The following is a 23,458-nucleotide window of genomic DNA, read 5'->3' on the forward strand; positions in this document are numbered from 1 at the left end:
CCAAGCTCTCCGTCTCCACCGCCTTCGGACGGGCGGTGATCAGCAGCTCCCAGTAGAGGAGCCACTAGCCGCCTCCTCTGCACCCACCCCAGCGTTCCCGGGCATGGTCGTCCCAGAACCTCGCCGGCCCCAGGTGAGGAAGCTCCCAGTGGCCCTGGGTTTCAAGGAGAAACTCCACTCCTCCTGGAAGGGCCACAGCGATCCTGCTAAGCTCTCTTTCGAGATCAACGTGGCAGGGGCGGAGGGTCTGGGTCTGAACACCCCCCCATGGACCCTGTTCTAGCTGCTAGCCTAAGCGAGCAGAGCAAGGGTTGCGTTTCCCTCTTCCCCAAGCCCACCCTCACCGTCTCAAAGGAGAAAGCTGCCTCCGCTGCTACTGAGAGGTCCTTTAAAGCAACGGCACTCGTCGCCAAGGCTCTCAACGCGTGCACTCTGTTACAAGGCTCCCTGAGCTTAATGCTTCAGGACACACTGAGGAGATCGAGCTGGTGATGCAGCTCATCATCCAACTCAACCTGCACGCCACTCAGTGGACTGGGAGGTCCATGGACCTCAGCGCCATGCAGGAGCGGACGAGATGGCTGGACCACGTGACGTTCCCTGGCGAGACCGGTCAGGAGACTAAGAAGCAGCTCATGGCCCTCGACCTGGACGCGGGGAACCTGCTCAAGGGAGGCGCGGCCTTCATCAAGGCTTTCATCAAGGAGAGAAAGGCGACCTGCGAGGCAGCGTCGGGCGTCTTCGAACCCCCTCCTCCCCCTCCCCCCAGCCCCAGGTCCCGCGGTGAGAGACCAGCAGCAAGAGGAGGACGCTCTTCCTCCCGCCAGGCCAGGTCAGGCCGCCCCCAGACCACACCAGCCCCGGCAGTCTCCAGGGAGAGGTCCCGTGAGGAGGTTGGCACTCGCCCCCAGACCTTGCGCCCAACTTCCACTGCCCGGCAACCACGTCGCGACACCACCCGCTCCCGTCGTGGGCGGGGTAAGTGACACTGGCCACCATGTTCCTCCCAGTGTCTGGCAGACCTGGGAGGAGACACAGCACTGCCGACCGCTCCACCCAGGTCTGCTCGGTCAGAGTGGGTGGGAGCGGACCCCCCCGTCAATGTCGGGGAAGAGACAGGGACCCTCACTGCAGCCAGAGGACAGAGTCATGGACCGTGCCTCTGCAGCCAAAAGGACAAGAATGTCGAACATTTCTGTGAGGTCTGTAAACGATATAATAATGCCTGTCTTTGTTTCAATAAATGTGTTGCAAAGTACCAAGCCTTGTATTATTCCAACCCTGTCAATAGACCAGAGAGGACGGGGGCCGCCTACATAGGGGTCCCCCGTTCACGCTGGTCTCCATATAAGCCCACAGTGCTTGGAAAAGCCGGTCCTCGGTTTTCCAAACACTGCTGGGATAAACCTACTGAATTTAATAAAACCAGTATCACCTCTGTCCACCAGAGGGCGCTTTTGCACCAGTGTACACAGGTCCAGCCGGTTTTATCTCCCGTCCACCAGGGGGCGCCAAAACGCCACTGTAGAAAGGGAGTCTCACAAGATGGCCGCGCGGGCCTCTGGTCACACCAAAATGGCGGATCAGAGGATCAAGCGTGTTTACAAGCCTCTGTGTACTGTGCCCCCCTCACCTCTGGAGGGCGACAGAACACCTCCACCAAGAAAGAGGGCCCGACTAGCAACTCTAGCTCGACAGCCAGGTCTAGACAACATGGCGACGACCAGTTTAGACCGGATGTTGACATCGAGGAGGAATCTCGTGCACGGTCACGTGACTTCCCCGAATTCCCCGGTCAGTCATATAACGCCTATCCACCTGTTTCCTAGGCCTTGTGTTTTCCACTTCCTGTCGGATTTCATTGGATATCATTAGTCATCTGACCGGTTTCATTGGATTTCATTGGATCAAAAGACAGGAAGTGGAACACAGTGAAAAGCCTAGGAAACAGGTGGATACTGTCTCTAGCGGGCGCCACACATGTGGGCCCACCAGATCAGACACCTATGTCACTAGTTCCCATGGTAACAACCAAACGGTTTGTGGGGCGAATGGATCATTTCAGGAGGAGAAAAACCTCAAGTAGATGAGGCCGCTACAAGTTCTACGTCACGACAAGGCCTTATATGTCCTTCCGGAAAGGGGAAGGGACGGATGGTGACGTGACATACCCTCTTGCCCAATGAATGGGCCCGGAAGCGTATTGTGTGTAGCTCTGTTGCATCGCCAGATGGCGCTGTTTCCCATAGTGAGTGCCTCACTCCTGAACTAAAAGAACCAGGGTTACATACGTAACCTCTAGTTCTTCTCTCCCTTTCCTGAAAACTAACAATTTTGGACAGGTTTCCAGCCCACAGCAACAATGATATACAAGTTATTTTAAGTGCTCTTGTCTAAATGCATTTAGTTTGCAACCACAACTTGGATACACAACACACTGACTTGCGTTCTAATCATACAGTATTGGGGGGCTGGCAGGGGAAGAAGAATTATTTTTGACCTTGGCAGGTGTCATTTGTGGCCACTGAGGCATGACCACCACAATTTCACCACCGCATGTCTGTCAGCCAGCAGTTTCCAGAGCATTTACATAATTCTGACATCCAAACACTTTTAATCGGTTGGAACAATAACTCACTGCCAATGATTTGGCAGTTGAATTTTCATCGCTCCTCGAGTTCAAGTGTCCTTCAGTGAGCAATAACACAAAGCAGCCAGTACAGTGTCTCAAGCCTTGCATGAAATTGTGCAGGTGCGGCTGCCTGGCCAAATCTAAGGCAGAGTAGTGATGCCCTTCAGCTCAAACAGCACCACCACGCAATTCCACACCGTTATAATTAACCTTTAAATCAAACCACGGTAATGTAAAAAATGAGGTTCCCCTAGCAACAAATGCTATATGCCATGACATTTACCATGAAAATTGAATCTCCTGAACTGCTGCCTGGCCATATTAATTGAAGGGGAAGTGTGGACATCCGATTAAGTGACATTTCCTAGAGAGATGGATTACCCTGGCCACGGCATCGTGCTTGCGGTCCAAACCCAAGGAACACATGTTCAAATGTAGCAAAGTCATTATTGTGCTACCACTTGTGTCCTTGTTTCAATTGGCACATATTACAATTTGAATGTGGAAGCAATAACTACTCTGTGTATTGACACACAGAGAAAGATGTAGATAATTTGTCATTTCTAATCTGTTCATATGCCATTGCTCCCACTTGTAAGAGGACGAGAGATTCATTGATTGATTCAAATTTTGGGGCGGCTATTTTGAAATCCTGGACTATGATTGGCTGATATCTGACAAAACACAAATCTAATGTTCCTTCACTTTACCTCTTCCTTCTCAGCGCTCTGCAGGTCTCTCCACTCCTCTGTTATATGGCTGAAGTCCACCTTATTCATGGGCACCTTAATGTCACCGATGGCGTCGTGCTTGGAAAAGCGGTCAAAGTCGTACACCGTCATCACCAGCGTTTTACCACCCAGCTCGACGTAAGGGACCTGATGAGGAGAAGAGAACGATCGGTTAAAAAATAACAGAAAATCTGAGGGAGGGAGAGAAATTGAGATAGAACCACAATGTCATGAAATTGGAACAGATTTCCAATCTTGGGTAGGATACTGACGGGATAAAGGCATCCATAGCACAGCCAATGCCTAATAAATCTACGCTTTATCGCACAACTGTGTTGCACGCTGAAAATAGCCGACCGACAAGCTCACAACGCGCCGCGGATGCAACACATTGTGAGCTTGGTCAACATTTTTTTGGCGTGCGACGCCGTCGTGTGGTGAAGTATGAATCGGGTTTAACGATCATTCTTTTGATCACTCTTAACAATCCCTTTGCACAGAAAATAATGACTGCCAGGCTCCTACTGTCACATCTATTGCACAAGTAATTGCTTGTCAAGTGTGTGTATGTGGTGGATGGGGGTGGGTTGTTCTGGTTCCAAATCAATCACTGTCCAATGCTGTTTCTGACAGCGCAGGCTTATCTGGCCCAGATCCTGGAATGGAGGAATAAGAAATGACGGGGGGTGGGGGGCGGCCATAGGTAGCCGAGAGTGGTATCTAGAATTTGATTCTTTATTGCCTTCCACTGAGCCGTGGTGATACAGGTGATACTATACAGCAGTGGTTCTAAAAGTGGGGTCCGGGGACCAGGGCGTCCCCAGCTAAATTATAATAATTAAAAAAAAACATTTTGACCACTTTAACCCCACAGCCAGAGTTATATAGAGGTATATAAAGGCAAAAGAGCGTATTGCTTTTACTGTAAGCTCTTGAAATTCAGCCTGACAACTCATCCAGAACTCCACAAAGGGCTATGTTTCATAAGTGTGCCTCTTGAAAAGAATATGTGGATCTTAATGAGCTGATCCTATTCTGTAGTAGTTAAGCTTGAAGTACTTTTGGATTTGAAGCACAAGCCTCCTCAAATGACCACTGATAATGATAATAATGATGATGATGAGGGTGTTTAATTCCACTGTCCTCATATCACACAAATACCAGCAGTTGTGTCTAAGTTTCTCCAAAATGAAATCCATTCAGTAATGTTGGAACATTTTCAATTATATACGTAATAATAGAAAATGTTCCAACATTACTGAATGGATGGTCAGTCACCACATGCAACACCATCATGGAACACCAGATAAAAAACCCCAACGTGTCACGGTGCATTGCGTTGTAAGCTTGTGGATCTGCTAGTTTCTGAAAATGTTGTTCTTTCTTTATGGGTGGTACCTGGCACAAATAGTTTTCAGATGAGGGTCCACAGGCCAGATACATATTTGGTAGTTGTTGACATGAAAATATTTCAGAACCTCTGCGATTTGGATTTGTTAGAACACCATGGAATGAAGCAAGCATCACTGGTCGGGAGTGAGATAAGCACCTTGGGCTTGTCCTTGCCACAAGGGGAAACAGCTAACTTATAATTACCTGTGGTGTTTTTCAGGACACTTCACATATTTTGAGCATCACAATAAGGGGCACGAATGGACCTGGCACTGAGACGCACACATTATGCCTAACTTCTGCCAAACACCTGCGCTTTTCACCGTTGGATGAATAACACAACTTTTCCAGCTGCTGAGTAACACTCATGCATCCATTATGAAAGAATGTTTGCTGAAATCTAGGCCAAACCAAGACCGGGGTGTAGCGATGCAGCTGCCTGCGTTAATCCCAATCACAGTGAGCCTGTGTGTGTGCGTGTGTGGTCAGTGCGTGCGTTGGCGCTCACGCATGTATGTATTTGCGTGTGTACTACGTTACAATACGTGTGCGTGGGCTTGTGTGAAATTTTCTGTCAGGAGCTTGTTAATGTGCCAGCTGGTCACTGTCTCTGCGCCTTCCCAGAATTCACCGTTGCATGCAAATCAGTTTGTCAGTGGAACCAAAAACTCTCCTGTTGGAAAAGAAAAGGTGCATTACTTTTTTTAATACAGGTGCAGGAGAAGGAGTGTTACCTTAAAGGTGAACTGCTCATTGAAGGTGGGGTTGAGGGTCTTCCTGTGAACCTTCGTCTCAAACTTCTTTTTCTTGTCTGGCAGTAGGTAGACCTTGACGTATGGGTCAGAAGTGCCGCCCATGTCCATGGCAGGGAGCTCCGCCGCCTGGATGATCCCCACTATGAGCTGCAGGGGCAGGGAGGTAGAGAGAGGACAGACAAATCTGTATCTCCACAGACCGTGTGATAACAGCATCACTGCATGCTCTGTCATCTCAGCACCGTCCTAACAGAGCATCCACATCCCAAGATAAAACCGTAACAAATAACTGACTGGGTATGCAAGCCTATCTAATCCTGGTCATCGCTGTCATATGAAGTGAAACAACAACAAACAGATAGGATAACACAGGATAACACTTGTGTGTGACTGCTACTCAAAGAAGCTTAAAGGTCACCCCATGGAGACTAATGTTGGACACTTTGTTTTTGTCGCATCCCTAAGCCAATAATTTGATGACCAGCGGACCGGTAGGCAGCGGTTCCGGTAGGAGATACAAAGGAGACTCTTTCTGTCTCCTACCGGAACCGCTTCCGCTCATCAAATTATTGGCTTAGTAATGCGACAAAAACAAAAAAATCTCCATGAATTGAAGGTCTCCATGACACGATAGAAAAAAAGTCATTTTGGGGTTGAACTATCCTAACCCTAACTTTAACAAGAGTAATTTGTTTTCTCATAAAATTGTGACATCATGGCAAACCCCTCCCATCCCCTCTACATGGATATAGTGGGGCAGCTGAGCAGGAGGGATACGATAGATGAATCTACCCCAGGTGGAACTGTATGAGACTTGGCGTGTCCTTTGTGCCGGTAGCTATGAGGATTTACAATGATCACGATGGTCGCTAAATCTGCCCAGCTGCAGTTGTTGCTGGGCAGATAAATTGACCAGAGTACAGAGTGGTGTTCAGAACACAGAAAAGTTCGGAGGGAGTATGAATGGGCACTTGTCTGTCAACTACTTTTTAGGCCAGCCGAAAAAAGTTCAGACGTCAGATGGATTATTTTTAAGCATGTAGCAACCTTTAGCCTCTGAGGTTAGCGTTTGTTTTTATAGTTGCCCTACAGGTTCTTAACAGCCTAGCGGCAACTATGGCAGCATCTATGGCGGCAGCGTGGGGGTCAGGACGTGTCAGGTTAGGAACAAGAGGCATGGTTCTTCTTCACATACGGCTGATAATAGATAACACTCTGAGGCCCTGCAGGGCTGATTGACCTGCCAGTCACTGGGCCTCCTCCCAGGCCTCCGAGGAGGCCCGGCAAGTCAGTCAATCAACTTCCTATCAGGAAGCCATCAAGTGGCAATCTGGAGGGTGACCAGGCCACTAAGCCATGGAACTCTACAGCTGTCAGCAGCTGCGTAGGTTTTGCCGTGCGGTCAAGTGTCACCGCGATCAAAGGAGTTACCACTCCCGCATTTAACCACTTCTCACCCATTTAAGGCAAAAATATTCAAAACATTTAGAAAATACCAGATCTACAAGCTCATGGTGCGTCGCGATTTGATGCGTTGTGTGAGCTTGTAGATCAACTATTTTCCCAAAAAAAACGAAGTATATACTGTATAGGGCTTAAGTGGTTAATAGCATATTTCTGCTGCAGTTAGAAATACGACTTATGTTATTACGGGGCCAGAGCTCAGGCACTGAGCTGGGCTCCGTTTTGATGTTGGCATTATTTTTCTAAAGTGCTGACGAATGACTGTGATTCTCACAGTCATTCGTCAAAGGGTGGCGCTATAGCACTCAATTGAAAGTGCCAACTTTGAACAGGTACAACTCAAGCCCTGTTTGACCTACAGCCATGAAACTTCGATACACACATGCGTCTACTCATGCCTAACAACTTTCACACTCTGACTTTTGACCTCTGACCTTTAGATCTCCCACCATTTTGAATAATATGAAAAGCATCTCCTCCTGGGATTTTTGAGCAATCTTCACGAAACTGTTTGCATGAACTTTGGACCTATGCCGACAAAACGTTAGCGGCGGATTTTCCATAAGTGAAAAAATGAAGCTTTTAAGAGCCAATGAATATTGCAGTTTTATGAAAATGATTTGTCTGCCCCTAACACATACATGCAGACTCACATTTTTTTTGAAACTTTGCAGTAATGTAGTAGAGGGTCATTGCAAATATCACTGAAACCAATCTTACTCAAATTGGCCTAAGGGGGGCGCTATAGCATTTTTTTGAACATGCAAACTTTAAACAGGCATGAGTCATGCCTTGACTCATAAGAAACACATCTATCACTTTGACCAGTAAGCTCCGGCCTTAGATTGTCCGCAATTTTGAGCAGTTTGAAAAACACTTAAACCCAGGATTTTTCAGCAATTTGCAATTTTGAACTCCTTTTTCTTTAAATCAGGTCTGTTGGTCCAATGGCTCCTCGCTTAAGCATGTACCTTACAACCTCAAGGTCGCCAGTTCAAACCTCACTTGATGCAGACTTCATTTAAGTTGCATTGCACACAACATGATTGTGTCAATTAATGCATGTGCAATTGTTAAAGATAACCTGTCATTTGAGAGTATGTTTTTTCAATGTATGACATACTTCATTGTGAAAATAGCCATCTCACAACTTTTCAGATAGCAACGTGTTTCTGAGCTTGTAGATCGGCTACTTTCACTAGTTTTGGTTCCGAGGAGACATACAATTTCTAGATGGTTAGGGAACCAGTGATCTAGAGTAGTTAGCAAAACAGAGGCTTGGTCCGTCAGGGACGGAAAGACTTATATATATCAACAGACACTATCAGGGCTATCATATCTCTAGCTCAATTAGAAGAAAGGCAGCCTATGAGTCCGGAGGTCGCTGGTTCGATCCCTGTCCCCGACGATGTGTTGAGGTGATCATGATTTAGCATTCGTAGGCTTACGCGTAGTATTTCTTGAGGTTAGGGATAGGCATAGTTTTACTGAGGTTAGGGTTAGTGAGGGTTTAAAATGCTCATTTGTTAATTGCATGGTCTTCTTTCTCTCAAGTTCAGTCTTCTATGTTTCTATGGCTTATTGTGCATAATACTTATCATTGCTTCTTTCTTTCTTCTCTCTGCAATCGCTGGCCCCGTATTATTGCTGCTTGCAGCTATATTTTTTGCTTGAGATCTTTACTCTAATGGCTAATTCATACAATACTTTGTTGTACAGCTGTGCCACTCCTGTGTGTATGCATTGAACATTTTATACTTCCTTTCATTTATTCTGCAGGATGGCATTGAGATTCCAGTAGAGAACGTTCTTTATGAAGTGATGCAGTGTTTGATTACAAAGCAACCATGTATAATATCACACACAAACACTTACACGCGCACACACACGCGGATCGCAAACAGGAACACAACATCTTGGGAACAGCATCGGATGTCCTGACTCAATTTAACTGTGCTCAAAAGGCATCCCACAGGTACTGCATAACATTGTCATTATCACAACACTGCTCCCCAGGAACACCGAAATGAGATCCTGTCATGTTTTCAATGGCTAACGTCGACAATACTATCTCAAATTGCGCCCTTCCGTGTAGCTTGTCAGTGTGACTTACTGAAGAACTCGATACAAATAATGTACTATTAATTTGACTGTCTGTCGCTTACCATGGCCTATCCCTAGTGGGATCACAGTGTGAACATTCGTCTGTTTGTGCTCTGTCCAATTGATTGGTCTGCCCGCTCATCAACACTGTGTTTGTGTATCAGATGTTCTGATATAGTCAGATCAACTACAACAGTGATTCTCTATATTTCAAGGACTCCAGTTTAATATTAGGCCACGGTTCCCCCATCTCAACGATTTTTAACTCTGGGACCCCAATATACACTGTGAAATCCTTTACTTTTTAAAATGGAACCAAATGGTTTACATTTGGATTCATTTGAACACTCACTGAACTACAAAACCTTAAGTGTCCATTTGGTTCCTAACTTTCAATCATTTAACTGGGAACTGGGGAACCCCGTAACCTCAGGTTGAGAACCAGTGAACTAGAGCATCGGTTCTCAGCTTAAAGGTCACCCCATGGAGACTAATGTTGTCGCATTCCTAAGCCAATAATTTGATGACTAACGGACCATCAAATTATTTGAGGAAAAGTCAAATCAAAATATACTTAAAGTACCAAAAGTAAAAGTTTTAAAGTAATAAAATGTATAAAAATCGTTTGATCTACCAGCTCACAATGCGTTGCATCGCGATGCATTGTGATCGCCTACTTTCAAATGGACAAAATATATACAGGGCTGAAGTGGTTAATGTATGTTTTGTAATAATAATCTTTTTTTTTTGGGTTAAAACAAAAAGTATTTTGTTAAAAGGTTAAATCACTATATTCTGATTCTGAGTAATCATTGCTATAGACTAGAGTGTTTTTCAGTAACAGGAGTCTCCCCGTCTCTCCAGCTCTTTAATAAACAGAAAATACATTTTTCGGTAGGTGTCAAAATCTCAGCCAATCAGGAGAAAGTACCCATTTTTAAGCTTCATTTTTATAGTGTTCCAGTTCAATTTGTTTCTGCTCATTTCTTTGTGTCATCACTTCCAATTTCACTTGTTTAATCTATATCCTGATTGAGTTCTCTATCCTGATTATAAAATTGGAAATGAAACTGAAACTGAAACAAAAATGTATTTTGTGTTTAATAAAGAGCTGGAGAGACAAGGAGACTCCTTTTACTGAACAAACACTCTATAGCAATGAGTACTATCAGAATATAGAGCTATTTAACACTTATTTTAACCAAAGAAAATCACTTACCCTATCTTTAAGTACAGTACTTAGTTACTTTCCACCACTGCCCGCAGCATGTGCACTGACCAGAATAGGCATAGGTTGGTGACTCAGCCCTTGGCAACCTACCTCTGAGGGATTTGTCATTTTGTCCTAATGCATCAGAACCCTGCTCTGACAACTCTGCAGGGGATATGGGCGTGCGCGCACACACACACGCACACGCACGCGCACGCACACGCACACACACACACACACACACACACACACACACACACACACACACACACCTGCAAGCGTACAAGATAAAATCCACAGTGTTAATGCATCTATTTGCAATCTGGGAAGTGGGAACTCATTCGGTAAAAAATAAATAAAAAATAAACATATTTTTTCATGCAAATTGAAAGTATGTCTTCTTGAGAGATTTATCCATTTGTAACTGTGAGAGTGTACAAATGGAAGCAAATGGACCCTCACAAGTACATTTGCTTCCATCTGTACACTCACATTTAGACAATCTATGGCACAATGTGTCGGGGGGTGTCCACGTCAATTTTGCTAGTTAAACAGCGCGTTATCTGGCTCCCGCTACCTTTAAGAAGCAGCTGCGCCTTCATCATAGCACAATGTTATTTAAACTTCTGAGGAAAACTGCATTCCACCATCTATGGGAAGAGCATTAATAATGTGATACAATGTTGTCAGGAAATGCAGGGAAACAAAAGTTCTCTGCTCACCCAAACATCACCTGGAAAGGAGAGGTAAACAAAATGTCTGGTCACGTCCAAGAGACATCTGTGATATATTTTAAAGTGCATATTAAAGCATGACAGAGACGCAGTGAGAACGTGCTCCGCGTCAAGCCCCATTTGGACATTGAAATGACCTTCCTGTAGCTACAGAGACATATAAAGAATGCCAGGAGGCTATGCATTCATGACATGACTTTCTTACACAACGAGAGGGATTTGAACATAATGCTGTCTATCAAGAACAAAATGTAGGCAACTTACTGAAATGTATGCATCCCTTTCTCCCCATCTCTCTCCTCACCGAGCGCCTTTCTTTGGACACATAATAGCGGCAACTTTTTGTTTGAATTCTTATACATTATAATCATTACTATAATCATTTGTATTATTGTCATCATCTGGGCGGGTGAGTTGTGTAATTTCTCAGACGTTGTGTTTGTGTTGGACAACAGACAGAACAACGTAAGATAGGGCCCTCAGAGTTAAAATAACAAATGTACGCACGCGCGCACTCACACACACACACACACACACACACACACACACACACACACACACACACACACACACACACACACACACACACACACACACACACACACACACACACACACACACACACACACACACACACCGCTCTGAAAGTGGCAATAGAAGGGGATATAATTCTAATCTTCAGCACTTTTGCGGCGGTAGCTCGGTGTACTGGCTCTGTCTCAGATAAGAAGAATCCTCAGCAAAGCTTTGAAGCAATAGCAGAGGGAATAAAATGGATGTTTTTGAAACTCATCACTCGATCATAATCTGTTCTGAAATGGACACATTCTGACCGGTCACCAGTGGTGGAAGAAGTAATATTATTTACTTAAGTAAAAGTAGAAATACCACAATGTAGAAAAAAGGTAACACTATAGTTAAAAGGCCTACATTTAGAATTTGACTGAGTAAAAAACAAGTGTTGGCATCAAAATATACGTACAGTATTTATTATGCAGAATGTCTCATTTCACAATTCCTTATAGAAATTTGTCAAAATCTTTTGATCATAGCCAATCCAGTTACAAAATCGTGGGATAAAAAAAAAAAAAAAAAAAAAAAAGAAGTGCAAGGACACCAAATACAACCACTGCAGTTGTGTTAGTTATGTATTGTATTAACATAATCTACTATACAGATTTATCAATAATGTTGTATTCACTAAACACGTTCTGGATTGCAGCTTTAACAACAGATGTGCAGCAGGCGTACAGTATTCCGTTTGATTGCAGAGGCCTCATAACTGGAGGATGAGGTATTTGACTGGAGGCTACTGTAGCTCTGGGCCAGTGGTGGAAAGTAACTAAGCACATTTACACAGTACTTAAGTACAATTTTGAGATATTTTTACTTTACTTGAGCATTTCCATTTTTCAATACTTTATACTTCTACTATATGAAAACTTTAGCAACTACTTACTTTTTAGATTTAGATTATTGTCACAAAATATGCATTAACCAATTTAGCCCAATTTTATACTTCTATTAAAAAATAGCCGAACTACAAGCTGACAGTGCATCACATTGGGATGTTCTTAAGCCTGTAGATCGGCTATTTTTGAAAAATGCTGGTACTTAAAGTATATATTGATGATGCCAATACTTAGTATTGGCATCAATATACCAGTAGTTTTGAATACAAGAATTTTACTTGTAGCAGAACGACAGAGTACTTCTTCCACCACTGACTGTGACTACCACCAGGCTGAAAGTAGGTCAGGGCGGATGGCTGGATCCCCCTGCACCATGGCTTTTCGGGCCTGGCTGATGTGAGCTACTGTATCGTCAGAGGCAGCCGGAGTGTCAGTGAACTGGGTCCCGATGCACTGAGGTCACCGTCACATTGGGTGACAGCTATCATCCATTCATTATACTGTAGCTCCACTGTGGAGCTTATTACTGGTGTAATCAGGGACCTCATAGAGTAGGCTGTCACTGCCTCGCACCACATGACAGATGGAGTCTGTGAAATGTAATATTGTCCCCATAATATTGGTTTTCACATAATGACTCATAGCCTGTTTATTTTAATGTCTACTTGTGCTCTAAAAGACTAAGGGCCTGAAATGGTACCGCACATTTGTACGATTTAATCGTGTAATTATTATCTGTATAATTACTGCAATGATGATCACATAGTATTGCAGTTATAGCTCACAAAATTATTGCCATCACAGTTTCTACAATTATCATCCTTATCCTTTTAGTCAACGAGGATACCACCAACTGTGTCAATTTGTGCGTATGCCAAATGGCAGTGGTTCCCAAAATTGTATCAGGGCCTACTTGGAAATCAAAGCATTGTCAAAGCATGTTTATTTGAATGGCCAATCAATCGATTGTGTTCTGGCTTGGATCAATGGAACTAACTCCCAGCAAGCCACTTGTAAAAAGACCAACGTGGGGTGAAATCACGCTCTATACTCCACACTTTGCCAGACTACGTCATGACGCAACTTTTGACCGCAACAAATAGCATAAGTAGCGATATGCTTATGGGCTCTGCTCTATGCTATGGGGGCTGCTGGGGAGACTGGACGACAGGGGCAATTCTGCAAATAGACCCCATGGCCAGTCATTTGGGATCAATATAAGTAGGAAAAAGGCTATATGTTATTTTAGTCCAGACTTTTCCTGTAATTTCCTATTCATCTGTATCACAATGAAAACTCCCCTTTCAAGGCTTTAAAGAAAAAATACCAGTCCCTTTTTCCCCCAGATATTGTTTTAATATTCATGTTGCATTAGCGTTACAATGTTAGTGTTTTGCCAATTATTTGGGGGCCCACTTGCAATATCCTCACTGCCCACCAGCGCGTGCGTGCGTGCGTGCGTGTACCTACAGTAGATATACACATTCATGACTTTGTGTGTATATGTGTGCGCGCACATGAGCCTGTGTGTTGCTTGGTGATCTGGAGCTGTCAGTAGTGTTTATAATGGGGAGCTAGCCAGCCCAGTGAGGGACAGGCCTGCGTTTTCACGCACTGCTTCTATTATCTGTCACACAACATCTGGTGGTGGTAAAAGCTGATGTGCTCCTCTGCTCACTCACTCTGCTCTTTAAAACCCACTCATTGGAAACGGGAGCAGATGGAATTTTGCCGGGAGGGTATTCCATCAAGGTGAAAAAAAGAATGAAAGAAAAAAGGCACACTACTTTAGAAGAGCATTGAATCCCGAGGCATGTCTTTGCGCAACGCCTCCGTGATACAAAGTATAACTGGTGTGATACTCCCTTGTCCTGCATGATCAATGAGAAGCTTCAACGATCACGAACGGCGACAATAACAATGGTGCAGCGTAGGCAGAATGTTATGCAGTACCAGGTGGTCCAGTCTACTCTCAGTTGGTCAACAAAGACACAGGACAGGTTGGAACACCATAGAGCCTGGGGTGACAATACTTACTTTCGCAAAACAACGACACACAGTGAGAGCGATTTGGACAGCAGTGCCTTACCGTATTCTCTGTGAAATTGTAATCCAGGGAGTACTGTAATTTTCCCAGTTTCTCTTCCTCCTTGGGCTCTGGCTCTTTCTCGGTATCGGTCAGCCCTGTCTCTGCATCATCCTCATCCTTCAAGGCCTGAAGGAAACACCCACCAACAGTCAGAGTCGTCTGCATGGTGCTGGCACCGGCCTCCCTGGCCGGCTGTGCCCCCCCGCCTAGGGCCTGCCCGCCGACCTACTCCTGTAAAAGCTGCCTCTCTTTTTTAATGGGGGAGGGATGGGGTGGGGGAGCAAGCACTAAATCACCACAGTGGTTAACACCAGGACATGCTCTGTGATGAACTATAACCCGGGCCTCATCCCATGATGCTTTCTATCAATCTGTGGGTGTTTGGTTTAAAGGGAGGAAAGATCAAATGATGGCACCAGAGATGAGAATAATGGGCAGGCATTGGGGAAGGATAGGATAGGGGAGAGAGAGAGAGAGAGAGAGAGAGAGAGAGAGAGAGAGAGAGAGAGAGAGAGAGAGAGAGAGAGAGAGAGAGAGAGAGAGAGAGAGAGATATGCTTCCGGAAAGATCACAGTGTGACCATTCCCTTGATGTTTATTTCAGGCAGATCAAATCTCTGGCAAAAAAATAATCTACGATGGCAGAGCGGTAACAGGTGACGTTGCCCTTTCAGCTAGCCATATAGTTAGGTGAGGTTGAGGGGGTGGTGCCATTGGTGGGGAAGAGGGTGAAGCAGTCGTTTATAAGAACGCATGCGATTGAAGAGGCAAAAAAACTTGCTCTCAAGGTCATTCATTCATTGTCAAAGGTTGCCTTCCAAGATGTCTCTTTCATTAGGCATGCACAGCATTCCCAGTAGCACAAACCAGTGCTCCCATGTGACCCCCATTCCCAAGTCTCATCGCCCCGCTCAGACACACAGTCACAGTGCCATCATAACCCTGAGCTCAATCAATGTGTTTCCCCCGACGCTGATGGTACAGTAGCTAGAAGCGTCATGCCAGCAGTGGGTGGGTAGGTGTTGGTAAGAGGGGTTGAATGTACATCAGGCCCTGCTCCTATCAGTCTGTCAGGTTGCTTGTGTGAGAGCAAAAAGCTGAACAACATTGATTTTTACTTTGAATGTCTACTGAGCGCATTGGTCTCCGCCTCTCACAAGCACATCCAATTTCAATGGGATTTTGGAGTGTTTTTTCCCCCCTCTCCTCTACAAAGCAGGGCAATTGTACTAGTTTCATCTCAAGAGGAGGAAAGTTATAGAGCAGGTAAAATGATTGAGGAAAAGATAGCCACCGATTACTGGTCGACTTGAAAGTGCATCAGGTCTTCCCGTGATGTTAATCCAACTTTCATACTTTCATATCTTTTTTTGCCTGGCTAGACAGACGCAAACACAAATTCTGTGTGAAAATGTTTCTCTTTCATTGCCAGTTTCAAAAGAAGCTTTACTTGTAGAGCCTCTCAATCATTCCACGTTTGCTCCTGGGCACTTGTTTGAAATGTAAATGGAATGGTTCAGAAGGCAGGAGACGTTCGCTTGGCAAGAAATCAATGTGGTTCAACCTCATCAAAGCGTACCCAGTGCTTCTTTCATACATATATATATGTGTGCATATGCAGGTTTTACGCACATATATACAATAGATATACATGTACTGTATGCATAGTTACATATATTTGGTTTTACGGGAGTAAGTTGTTGTCAAGAGGCTATAAGAAAAACACATCAGAGCAGCAGGCTTAGGAAGATCCAACAGCAATGAGGAACCTACCGCCAGTGACCATCCCGAACAGTCATCAGACACAACACAGATAAGGAGGACATAGAAGGAAGAAGCACAAATTAAAACAACCACACACAGGAATGAACACACACCAGAGTGTGGGCACACCCAGGAGAAATGACTGCTTGCCTGAGGAGCAGCTGGCTCCACCGGGCAGAGGGACTTCACTACAAATCGGGGGCAGTTACACAGTAAAATCTTCAGTTAATTTAACCACTTGAACCCTAGCGTCCATATTCTGGGGCTAACATTATGCGCAGACAGACAATCTACAAGCTTACAACAACGCGGCACAATGCGACTCGTTGTGAATTTGTAGATTTGTAGAGGCTGTTTTCGGTGAAGATATTTAGTGTAGAGCGAAAACAGGAGGGGTTCTAGTATATAGAGCCTTTGGGAATTTGGTCAACTAACAAACATAACCAGATGGACACATACATGTCCATTTGTACACTGAGTTAATTTAACACTGAGGATGTTACTATGTAACTGCAGCACCCAGAAATTAGCCATAGATCTTTGCAAAACTATAGATGCTTATTGCTCTAGTAGTGAGCTGTAATGACAAAGATTTTGTGGTGTATACCGCCATGATTTAAGCTGCTCTATTTTTTAAAAATATTTTAAAATCTATTCAATCAGCGGAGAGGAGGGTCCTCAGCATTATGTGTTACAGTGCTTGTAATAAAGTGTGAGCCCTCAAATAATTGTATTAATTTCTGTCAGATGATGTCTGATGTACTTCTGACACGAGAGGTGGTGGCATGGAAGAGGAAATTCCCAAAAAGGGAAATTTACTTAGCAAAAGATCCCACCAAGAATGTCAGTATTGAGATTCTTCGTTCACACAAATAAGTATGCTAACCCGGGTGTTGGCGCTACACATCCCCCTTTACGTTTTCAAAAAGTGAGCGTTCAATTGGTTCCCTCACTTAGTTTGTGATGTCATTTCTCTGGGTGGATGCCACTGCATTACACAGCAAACCTAACTCAGCACTCTTAAGGTCCTTACACACCGGGGCGATTTTTTCGTGCGAATAATGCGTTTTTTTTAAAAAACCTTATAAAGTCAATGGCTCCGTACATGGAGCGAAAAAGCGAAAAAGCGAAGCGAAAAAGCGTCTTTTAATTATTCGGAACGAGTCTGAATTTTGCGTATATTCGCTATATTCGCCGGTATGTAAGGACCTTTAACACAAGTGAACTGCATTTACAAAAGGAAACACTCACAGGTAGAGAAATAAAACAGAGCATAATGAGACATTCACTCCTGCTTTTTTTCTGAAGCCAACATTATGGCTGACTTCCTTAAAGGACCATACCGGTGTCAATACATGTTATTGTCTATTCACACCCTTTCCCATAATCATACATAAATATAGATAATTATCCTGTTGATGGCTTTATTTGTGTTTCAATTCTCTTCAAAGTCCCTGAAATGCTACCAAACTACCTGATAATAACTGAGATAATGTTCGGTAAACATCACTGATAAATAAGTCGTTTTAATTTAGTTCATAAATCAATCTTTTCTACAAGGACTATTTTCAGCTAGACTTCTCAATCCATACTTTAAAATGCCGTAAAAAGCTAAACCAAATAAACCAAGGTATACTTTGTAAAATTAAATATAATTTCAAGTATATCGTGAATCATAGTCAGTGAGCTAAACATGCCAGACCACCGGTATGGTCCTGTAATTAGATTGGGTGTTTTTACTTGATGAGGTACTATTGTATTGTAGTCTATTGTTAAGACTAAAGAGGCCTTTTTGATGGCTGTATCTGTGATGACCTGCTTTGTTTTGAAAATTTCCAAACATAATGTGTTGATTATATTTGAAAACCAAAATAAATAAATAAAATCAATCTGCCATCACAGAACAACACTTGAAGACGCATTGAAATAAATTGAAGCAATCATTTTGGGGAATTATAACACAACATAAAATACAGAATACAGAACAATATTGAACAGATTTGAGATCTACCCTAGGGAGAGTCAACGATAATGACTGCTGAAATAATAGCATTGATCATGAAACAGGAGGCAGCTACACAACTTAGCATAAAGTACAGAATAGAGATTTTTAAGTAAACTTTGGTATTGTTTTTCAGGATTAGTAGTTAATGTCTTTACCTCGGTTTTGGCACCGTCATTGACATCCATCATGTTGATGGCATTCTTCCCTTTGTCTTTGCCCTTCTTTTTATTTTTCTTCTTGAATATCCATTTTTTGCAGACACAGAAGCAGCAAGCCAACACCAGGATGATGGCCACGAAGGCAATGGAGACAATGGCCCATGATGGTACTGTGGAAGGGACACACACACAACAAAATGCTTACAGGTCCATTTTACACTCTCATGAACACTCAGGATTTTACTGTGTATGGACAGAACTTAATTTAACAAATCATTGTTAACCAGTTAAGTCCTACATGTACTTCATCATACGGTGAAAAAAAGACAATGTACTATTTTTGTAAAATTTAGAAAAATATGCAACATAAAATTTGAAATGTTGTATAATTTGCCAAGGGCCCCTAAATGTGATCAGAGGTGGGGGAGCAAACTTTTAGTTTTTAAGTGATTGCGGACCCCCAGGCTTGAGGGTTTCCATGGATTTAAAAACAAGGTGTGTGTGTGTGTGTGTGTGTATATATAACCCCTAAATATTTTTGTTAACCTGATCCTCTACACTATTTTGTGACTTGATGGGTTCTGTAACTTTTATAGGACTTTTGCATAATTGACAATTATGCAAAACATAATGAGGATAATCAAATAATAATTCCATGAATAAAGTGCTTGTATAATTAAATTAAAGTCCAGGGCGTTGTTAAGATCTTGATAAGATTTCCACAATTCCATGCTGTATTGATGTGGTACCATAGGAGAGATAACCGGCAAACGTTAATCAAAAGAACAATTCTTTAATTAAGTAATGCAGATGTTTAACAATAATTTAACTCTTGAGAGCGTAAAATGAAACCAAATGGACCCGTAACATTTTACACTCTCAAGAGCTAAAGATCTATAAGGGTCCATTTGGTTACCAACTCTCCATCACTTAGCTGGGGACCACCTAGAACCCCTTCAAGGACCGCTGGTGGTCCCCAGACCACTCTTCTAATTGAGTGGCATATTTCTTTCTAAAGCAGAGAAGAAAGACATTATAGCTCACTCCTCTGCCCGTTCTCCAGTCCCAACGATCGCCCCTGACGTGCTCTGGCAGGGCAACACCTCACTGAACATCCTCAGCCAGTTTAGTGGAAATAACAGATGCATTTTGCACTTGCCACTTAATCCACTAACACCGGGAAAGCATCTGTGTCATTTCTTTATTTCTTTGGCTATTCAACACTAGCAGATATACAAGCTTGTAGCATGGCACCGAGTGCCGTGCTACAAGCTTGTATATCGGCTCTGCTGGTCTCGGACAGGGACAGGCTGCAGGTTGAGAAAACTCTCAGCTATGAACTCGACACGATCCGTATCTGGCTCGCTGACAACAAACTATCATTACACCTGGGAAAAACTGAATCCATTCTCTTTGGGTCTAGTGCTAACCTTAGCAAGGCTGAGAGCTTCACAATCAAAGCGGGTGATGATGTTATCTCAAGAAAGGAGGAAATTATCTACCTGGGTTCCATCTTGGAGGCAAACCTCTCCGGTGATAAAATGGCCGAAAGAGTGGTCAAAAAGATCAACCAAAGAACACGCTTTTGTATAGGATCTCCCCTCTAGTCAGTAAGAATACTTTGAAGATTCTTGCAGGGGCCCTCATACAAGTTCATTTCAATTATGCATGCTCCTCATGGTATCACAACACCACCAAGGCCTTAAAATTAAGGCTCCAAACATCCCAAAACAAACTAGTAAGGCTACTTCTTGGCCTCAAACTAGGGTTGCCAACAGTCCTGTATTAGCCGGGACGCCCCGTATTTGAGCCAAAAGGGGCGTGTCCCGTACGGGACTTTGTTTGTCCCGGACTCCGGTGTAAAGGGAAAAATAAAAAATATATTTCTGTTTGCGCACACTGCAGTGTCTGGCTGCGTGTTTGTGTGCTTTATGAGATGGGAGCTAGGACCGCTCAGTTGACAGGGCAGGCACAGTGCTCGCACGAGTGCTTGTGTGTGTGTGTGTGTGAGCTTGTATATCGGCTCTGCTGGTCTCGGACAGGGACAGGCTGCAGGTTGAGAAAACTCTCAGCTATGAACTCGACACGATCCGTATCTGGCTCGCTGACAACAAACTATCATTACACCTGGGAAAAACTGAATCCATTCTCTTTGGGTCTAGTGCTAACCTTAGCAAGGCTGAGAGCTTCACAATCAAAGCGGGTGATGATGTTATCTCAAGAAAGGAGGAAATTATCTACCTGGGTTCCATCTTGGAGGCAAACCTCTCCGGTGATAAAATGGCCGAAAGAGTGGTCAAAAAGATCAACCAAAGAACACGCTTTTGTATAGGATCTCCCCTCTAGTCAGTAAGAATACTTTGAAGATTCTTGCAGGGGCCCTCATACAAGTTCATTTCAATTATGCATGCTCCTCATGGTATCACAACACCACCAAGGCCTTAAAATTAAGGCTCCAAACATCCCAAAACAAACTAGTAAGGCTACTTCTTGGCCTCAAACTAGGGTTGCCAACAGTCCCGTATTAGCCAGGACGCCCCGTATTTGAGCCAAAAGGGGCGTGTCCCGTACGGGACTTTGTTTGTCCCGGACTCCGGTGTAAAGGGAAAAATAAAAAATATATTTCTGTTTGCGCACACTGCAGTGTCTGGCTGCGTGTTTGTGTGCTTTATGAGATGGGAGCTAGGACCGCTCAGTTGACAGGGCAGGCACAGTGCTCGCACGAGTGCTTGTGTGTGTGTGTGTGTGAGATTTTCTCCGGTGGGAACGGCATCATTGTTTGTGTGGCATGTCAGCCTGTTCCCAACCCTAACCCTAACCCTAAAACCGAAATAAAGTAACAAAAAAAAGTAACTTTATCCGCGGGAAACCCGAAAAAAATCGCGCGCGCGCGCACGAGGGGACCCATGCACGGGGGACCCATGCACGCGCGCACAGCGCGCGTGCATGTGTCCCGTTTCTCCAGTTCTGGATGTTGGCAACCCTACCTCAAACACACAACCCATCTAACTGTGACAGGGGGGAAAACAGGACATTATTATTTGGTCTCATTATTATAGATCTTTCGGTCTGCCACCTCGGGGCGACTGATTGCCTCGTCACTCAAGGGTCCTTCTGGCCGATCTACACGTTTTTTTCTGTTCTGGCTCCACAGTGGTGGAATGAACTCCCCACTGATGTCAGGACAGCAGAGTCACTCCCAATCTTTCGCCGCAGGCTGAAAACCCACCTCTTCAAGAAACACTACCCTTCCTCTTCGCCTTGCCTTCTTGTTGTTAACAAACTCTTGCTTTATTGTTGTATTGTATCTTGTTTAGTCGATACACTTATTTGTTTTAGCTCTTGCTCATTTGATTTTGCTATTTGTCTCATCTGTTTAAGAAAGTAGGTAGCTGATATATTGCACTTTTACCTTAGCGCTAGGTATACTCTTGGTTGCTTGTTTTAGCCGAAAATGCATGCAAGACTTCTGGTGATTAGTAGTTTTGTTTCCCTACCTATGTTGAATGCACTTATTGTAAGTCGCTTTGGATAAAAGCGTCTGCTAAATGACTGTAATGTAATGTAATGTAATGTAATATTATAATTTTTCTGTTGCATATACTTTTACATGTTTTCATCCTCTTAACCCTTTTATTTAAACATTTGTGATGAATTACTTGTATTATGCACGTTTTATGATGGGCGATATTGACTGGCACTCGGGCGTGGTCCCCGCGGCCCAATCCGACAGCGGGTTACGTCACCAGCAGCCAACCATGAAGGAAGAGGGCGCAGTGTCCCTGGTGAGACAAGTGAATTTGAAAAGAGACGGTGAAAGAGCAGGTAGCAAAGAAGGAACGGTGGGCAGGAACCGGGCGTGAGCGAGAAAGACCAGTGCCTAGCCGAGGAAAGGACGAGAGAGTGCGTGCTGCCAACCACGGAGAACCAGGGCGAACACTGGCAGACGGCTCCTTACAGCAAAGGAGACAATCTGTGTGCAGAGGGGTCAGAGAGGACAAACACAGCCAGCCATACCATATAAGGAGCGAAGCAAGGCTTGGAGTGGAGCTGACGGCGGAGAGGAGGCTAAAAGTGTTGCAACGCGCAACTCCGACAGCAGGCGCAATCCGCGGCCTTCGGAGTAAGTTTTGATCTATGCAACACTATTCTGTGATAGCCACCACTCTAGCAGCCCGCAATACACTATCTGGGAACAGATGAACTGGCCCATGCTTCTGTAATTTCAGACGGTGACAAGAAACAGACGAACGCTGAAGAGTCCTGGCTTGGCTTCCCTCTACCCGTTTCCCCCATTATTTGCACTCACCCTTGTCTTAAGTATTTATAGCATATTTTACACATTTTATTATAGCACCTGCACTTTACTTGTGAACGAGTTATTGTTGCACCTTTTTGCTATTTTATTGCGTATTGCTATTGGTTATAGAAACCCCCAGTGTTTCATTTGAATTTGGTCTGATTATTTATAGTATATTTAAACGCCTTTTACATAGCACCTGCACTTTACTTGTGAGCGGGTAATTGACGCACTTCCTTGCTATTTAATAGCATCCTGCTATAGTTTTGCACATTGGCCCCATTTGTATTTTAGTTTTTGTATTGAATGTATTTTAGTTAGTTTAGCGGCGCCATAGGAGGTTAGGGTTTATTTTAGGATTGTGTTTTATTTTGTATTTTGTTTAAAGGCACAGAGGCCTCTTGTAACAGGGACAATTCTAATAAATGTATGTTTACCCTTTTTATCCACTGTGTCGACTTCGGTTTCCTCCTGGGTTTTAAGTGTTGTTCTCCTAAAGTCTAAGGTTCTTGCCTAGTTATCTCGAACCTGTGTGTAGCCTGTGAAGGAAAAGGTGTTATTCAAGGAGTTCCTAGCCTCCTAAATTCAAACCTAGGTGGCGTAGTCTGCAATTCAATCATTTTATTCAATTGGTATCCACAACAATTACGCACCCCACACTTTAATGTGCAACTTATATTTTATTGTTGTGAGCCTAATGTGAATAAGTT

At 43.9% G+C, this 23,458-nt stretch overlaps 1 protein-coding gene across 3 annotated transcripts in view; it reads right to left on the reverse strand.

The window, feature by feature from the left end:
* Window positions 1-23,458, reverse strand: part of syt1a (synaptotagmin Ia) — a 104,573-nt gene that overhangs the window by 19,949 nt on the left and 61,166 nt on the right. For 2 of the 3 annotated variants that reach the window (XM_084050038.1, XM_084050040.1), the window contains exons 3-6: window positions 18,446-18,618; window positions 14,523-14,648; window positions 5,490-5,657; window positions 3,343-3,510 (exon numbers count right to left, since the gene is read on the reverse strand). In XM_084050038.1, the coding sequence (XP_083906164.1) occupies window positions 3,343-3,510; window positions 5,490-5,657; window positions 14,523-14,648; window positions 18,446-18,618 (635 nt within the window). The remainder of the gene's footprint in view (window positions 1-3,342; window positions 3,511-5,489; window positions 5,658-14,522; window positions 14,649-18,445; window positions 18,619-23,458) is intronic. The other variant, XM_084050039.1, reaches the window with a different exon arrangement.

The sequence above is a fragment of the Gymnoscopelus microlampas genome, assembly GCF_963454915.1.
Source record: "Gymnoscopelus microlampas genome assembly, chromosome: 23".
In the NCBI taxonomy this organism is placed as follows: domain Eukaryota; kingdom Metazoa; phylum Chordata; class Actinopteri; order Myctophiformes; family Myctophidae; genus Gymnoscopelus; species Gymnoscopelus microlampas.